At 48.1% G+C, this 5,882-nt stretch overlaps 1 protein-coding gene across 1 annotated transcript; it reads left to right on the top strand.

Moving 5' to 3' along the window:
* Window positions 1-1,359: 1,359 nt before the first annotated feature.
* On the top strand, window positions 1,360-5,667 carry LOC101144132 (putative protein FAM47C). The gene is given in 6 exon segments (XM_019019118.3): window positions 1,360-1,504; window positions 2,386-2,869; window positions 2,872-3,510; window positions 3,513-3,778; window positions 3,869-4,653; window positions 4,785-5,667. Coding segments are annotated over 6 exon segments (3,144 nt in total). The 5' UTR covers window position 1,360; the 3' UTR covers window positions 5,611-5,667.
* Window positions 5,668-5,882: the final 215 nt, after the last annotated feature.

Here is a 5,882-nt window from a genome sequence, read left to right as displayed (position 1 = left end):
AATTGATCTATGGATTCAACCAAATCCTAATCAAAATCCCAACAGGATGTTTTTAGACATTGACAGACTGATTTTAAAATTTTTATAGAAATTCAAAGGACCTAGAAGAACCAACTTTGTAAAAGAATGTTGTTAAAGGACTAATACAGACTAATTTCTAGATTTATTACAAAGCTAAAGTAATCAACAGAGTGCGAAATTTGTGTGAGAGAAAAATCTGGAAAAGAGTGCCCAGAAATTGACCCATAAAAAATATAGACAACTTATATTCTACAAATTTCCAAAGGTAATTCAGTGGACAAAAGATAGTCTTTACAAAAATAGTTCTGAAATTTATCATATGTACATAGGCAATAGACACGTTTTTTCAAAACTTTGATCTATATCGTGTGCTGTTTACAAAAAATGAAACAGATTTAAATAAAAAAATCTTTGTGAACTTTGGGCAGGCAAAGTTTTCACAGATACATCAAAAGAAGCACAATCCGTAAAAAATCAAATTGATAAGTTGGACTTCATCAAATTAAAAAACTTCTCTTTATCACTGTTAAGACAGTGAAAGGGAAAAGCCAAGGATGAAGCGAAAAATTTGCAAATCATATATGTGATAATGGACTTACATCTAGAACACAGCAAGGATTCTCAAAACGAAATATGATATCCAGCAACACAATTTAAAAATGGAAAAGAAATTGTACAGAAACTTCACCCAAGGAAAGATAAAGATTGCAAATAAGCAAATATACAGATGTTCAATTCCAGTAGTCATTATGAAATGCAAATAAACACCACAATGAGATTCCACTAAACACCTATTAGAATGGCCAAAATTAAAATGACTAACCATACCAAGTGTTGGATCATAGGTGAAAAAACTGCAATGCTCCTACACTAGTAGAAGGAATATGAAATAGTGTAAATACTTTGTAAAAGTTTGGTCATTTCTTAAAACCGTTAAACATACATACACCTATGATATGATCCCGCCATTGGACTCCTAGCTAAAATTTATCCAGGAGAAATGAAAGTATATGTACGTACAAAGACATGGACACAAATGTTCATAGAATATTTGTCATAGTCCGAAACGGGAAACAACCGAAATGTCCATCCAAAGGCGAATGGAAAAAGAAACTGCGCTCTGTCCATCCCACGGACCACACACCATGGAATGAGCAGGGGCTTGGGCACTCCGTTGCTGACCATACTCTGGAGAATCCGGGCTGCGCAGGTGGCGTCAGCGCTGCCCCGCTTCGAGGAAGAACCTGGGCTGCGCGTGGCTCACGGTCTCCTAGCGACTACAGCGGCACGGATCAGGAAACGCGGAAACTGGAGAGATGGCACCCCAGCGAGGGCCACCATGGGGGACCAGAGGCCGCGGGACCGGCCGAGGTCCCCAGGCATGGACTGCAAGCCCTGGTACTGTGACAAACCGCCTTCCAAGTACATCGCGAAGCGTAAGCACAGGCGCCTGAGGTTCCCGCCAATGGACACCCAGAACTGAGTATTTGGTTTTTATTATTATTATTATTATTATACTTTAAGTTCTAGGGTACATGTGCACAACGTGCAGGTTTGTTACATATGTATACATGTGCCATGTTGGTGTGCTGCACCCATTAACTCGTCATTTACATTAGGTATATCTCCTAATGCTATCCCTCCCCCCACCCCATGACAGGCCCCCGTGTGTGATGTTCCCCTTCCTGTGTCCAAGTGTTCTCACTGTTTAATTCCCACCTGTGAGTGAGAAAATGCAGTGTTTGGTTTTCTGTCCTTGTGATAGTTTGCTCAGAATGATGGTTTCCAGCTTTATCCATGTCCCTACAAAGGACATGAACTCATCCTTTTTTATGGCTGCATAGTATTCCATGGTGTATATGTGCCACATTTTCTTAATCCAGTCTATCATTGATGGATATTTGAGTTGGTTCCAAGTCTTTGCTATTGTGAGTAGTACCGCAATAAACATACGTGTGCATGTGTCTTTATAGCGGCATGGTTTATAATCCTTTGGGTATATACCCAGTAATGGGATGGCAGGGTCAAATGGTATTTCTAGTTCTAGATCCCTGAGGAATCGCCACACTGTCTTCCACAATGGTTGAACTAGTTTACAGTCCCACCAACAGTGTAAAAGTGTTCCTATTTCTCCACATCCTCTCCAGCACCTGTTGTTTCCTGACTTTTTAATGATGGCCATTCTAACTGGTGTGAGATGGTATCTCATTGTGGTTTTGATTTGCATTTCTCTGATGGCCAGTGATGATGAGCATTTTTTCATGTGTCTGTTGGCTGCATAAATGTCTTCTTTCGAGAAGTGTCTGTTCATATCCTTTGCCCACTTGTTGATGGGGTTGTTTGATTTTTTTCTTGTAAATTTAGAACTGGGTATTTGTAAAGGAGAGCATGGACAACTTCCACTATGGCTGTCCGTCTCCCGAAGATATGCTCATTTGTAGCCTTAACGAGTTCTTACTCCCCAAAATCTCTCACAGAGGTCCCCAAGCTGACCCCAAAAGCAGGCAGAAAAAGCTGCTCAAGAAAGTGGCCCTGTTTTCCAAGCTCTTGCCAGCCCAGCCAGCACGGAAGGCATTCATAGAGGAAGCCCAGCTGATGGCCAAGCATCCCTTGGCCATGTACCCCAATCTGGGAGAAGATATGCCTCCAGATCTCCTACTACAGGTGCTGAAACCGCTGGATCCTGAGAGGAAGCTGGAGGACGCATGGGTTCGTGAGGGCTGGAAGAAGACAACCAAGGCACCCACCGAGCCTGGTAAATACCCCTGTGGGGAATTCTGCCAGAGGCCTCCTGAGACTCAGGTGTTCCATCTCCACCCGGAGCCTCCCAAGACTCCGGTGTCCAGTCTCACCCAGAGCCTCCTGAGACTGGAGTGTCCTATCTCTGCCCAGAGCCTCCCAAGACTCATTGGGTCTCCAGCCTCTGCCCGGAGCCCCCCAAGACTGGAGTGTCCCATCTCTGCGCAGAGCCTGCCAAGACTCGTCGGGTGTCCAGTCTCCTCCCGGAGCCTCTCGAGACTGGAGTGTCCCATCTCTGCCCAGAGCCTCCCGGGACTCGTGTATCTCATCTCTGCCCGGAGCCTCCGAAGACTCTTCAGGTGTCCAGTCTCTGCCCGGAGCCTCCCAAGACTCGTCGGATGTCCAGTCTCCACCCGGAGCCTTCCAAGACTGGAGTGTCTCATCCCCACCTGTAGTCTCCCAAGACTCGTGGGGTATCCAGTCTTCTCCCGGAGCCTCCCAAGACTCGTCGGGTGTCCAGTCTCTGCCCAGAGCCTCCCAAGACTCGTCGGGTGTCCAGTCTCTGCCCAGAGCCTCCCAAGACTGCAGTGTCTCATCTCCACCTGGAGCCTCCCAAGACTCGTCGGGTGTCCAGACTCTGTCCGGAGCCTCCCAAGACTGGTCAGATGTCCAGTGTCCGCCCAGAGCCTCCCAAGAATCGTCGGGTGTCCAGTCTCTGCCCGGAGCCTCCCAAGACTGCAGTGTCTCATCTCCGCCTCCCAAGACTCAACGGGTGTCCACTCTCCACCCGGAGCCTACCAAGATTCGTTGGGTGTCCAGTCTCTGCCCAGAGCCTCCCAAGACTCATCGGGTGTACAGTCTCCGCCCAGAGCCCCCCAAGATGCAGGTGTCCAGCCTCCAGCCGGAGCCCCCCAAGACGGAGGTGTCCAGTGTCTGCCCAGAGCCTCCCGAGATTGGAGTGTCCCATCTCCACCCGGAACCTCCCAATACTCATCGAGTGTCCAGTCTCCTACTACAGGTGCTGAAACTGCTGAATCCTGAGAGGAAGCTGGAGGATGAATGGGTTCATTGTGAGGGCCAGGAGAAGACAACCAAGGAACCCACTGAGCCTGGTAAATACCCTTGTGGGGAATTCTGCACGAGGCCTCCCGAGTCTCAGGTGTCCCATCTCTGCCTGGAGCCTCCCAAGACTCCGGTGTCCAGTCTCCGCCTGGGGCCTCCCAAGACTGGAGTGTCCCATCTCTGCCCACAGCCTCCCAAGACTCCAGTGTCCAGTCTCTGCCCGGGGCCTCCCAAGACTGGAGTGTCTCATCTCTGCCCAGAGCCTCCCAAGACTCGGGTGTCCAGTCTCCACCCAGAGCCTCCTGAGACTGGAGTGTCCCATCTCCACCCAGAGCCTCTCAAGACTCGGATGTACAGTCTCCACCTGGAGCCTCCCGAGACTGGAGTGTCCCATCTCTGCCTAGAGCCTCCCAAGACTCTGGTGTCCAGTCTCCGCCCGGGGCCTCCTGAGACTGGAGTGTCTTATCTCTGCCTGCAGCCTCCCAAGACTCCGGTGTCCAGTCTCTGCCCGGGACCTCCCAAGACTGGAGTGTCTCATCTCTGCCCAGAGCCTCCCAAGACTCTGGTGTCCAGTCTCTGCCTGGGGCCTCCTGAGACTGGAGTGTCTCATCTCTGCCCAGAGCCTCCCAAGACTCGATTGTCCAGTCTCTGCCCAGAGCGTCCCGAGACTGGAGTGTCCCATCTCTGCCCGGAGCCTCCTGAGACTCATCGGGTGTCCAGTCTCCGCCCGGAGCCCCGCAAGATGCGGGTGTCCAGTCTCTGCCCGGAACCTCCCAAGACTGTAGTGTTCCATCTCCGCCCAGAACCTCCCAACCTCCCAACACTCGTTGGGTGTCCAGTCTCCTACTACAGATGCTGAAACTGCTGGATCCTGAGAGGAAGCTGGAGAAGGCATGGGCTTATTGTGAGGGCCGGGAGAAGACAATCAAGGAACCCACCAAGCCTGGTAAATACTCTTGTAGGGAATTCTGCCTACGGCTTCCAGAGACTCGGGCATCCCATCTTTGCCCTGAGCCTCCCAAGACTCGTCAGGTGTCCAGTCTCCGCCCGGAGCCTCCCAAGACTAGAGTGTCCCATCTCTCCCCAGAGCCTCCCAAAGCTCCAGTGTCCCATCACTTCTTGGAGCCTCCCAAGATTCGAGTGTCCTGTCTAAAAGAACTGCTTCAGGAAGATACACCAAGCACAACAGAGTGTGTTTCTGACTCTCTTCAACATAGATACACATCGAGAAAAATGCATGACTTCAAGTGGGCTCGAGACATGGGAGTTGATGAAGAATCCATCAGGAGTCTGTTTGACTTTACCCCCAAGTGGAGAGCAACCTATGAAGACCAACAGATTAAGAAGATAAAAGAATGGGTCTCAGAGCTGCAATACACAATAAAGCTAGATGAAATGGATGAGGTCGAATCCTTCTCACAGGAAAAAGACTGGGACAGGAAACTCCAGATGGCACCGAATTCTTCCACTGCACAGTGTGTGAAGATGAGGTATGGAGTATGGTACCTTAAGCCTAAGTTGTGGAAAAAGCTAAGAAGTGATCAACCTTTGATTGACTCCAAGCTCTTACTTGAAAAGCCAGATGAACCCGATGTTCTTGACGATCTTTATGGACCAATCGCCTTTAAGGATTTCATTCTAAGCAAGGGCTATGAAATGCCTGGCATCATTGAAAGGCTGTGTGCCAGGAGGGGATGGACTTATGACTCTGTTAAGACTCCTATTCAACGTGCAATGATATTTTACAAGTAGAAAGAAGACGTCACAGACGTATCGGAAGAAGATTAGACGGTTTTCAATTTACTACTTAATTGGGTATTTCTTGCTCTCATTTTAAACATCAATCATAATTTATGATGACTGGCCCCGTGGATGTACAACTTTGGCAACATCTGTAAATTCAATACCTAATGTTTATCAATATTTCTTAATGACCTGCTTTGGCTTCATTATTTCATATATTTTATCAATTATGTGATTAATATTCACATATACTTTTTCACATTTTTGAAGCATTGTGAATATTACATTATCATGTCAATTATTTGTAAAAATACATA

The sequence above is a fragment of the Gorilla gorilla genome, chromosome X (genome assembly GCF_029281585.2).
Source record: "Gorilla gorilla gorilla isolate KB3781 chromosome X, NHGRI_mGorGor1-v2.1_pri, whole genome shotgun sequence".
NCBI classification, from domain to species: Eukaryota; Metazoa; Chordata; class Mammalia; order Primates; family Hominidae; genus Gorilla; species Gorilla gorilla.
The sequence above is the reverse complement of the archived record's forward strand: the minus strand, read 5'-3'. Positions and strand labels throughout refer to the sequence as shown.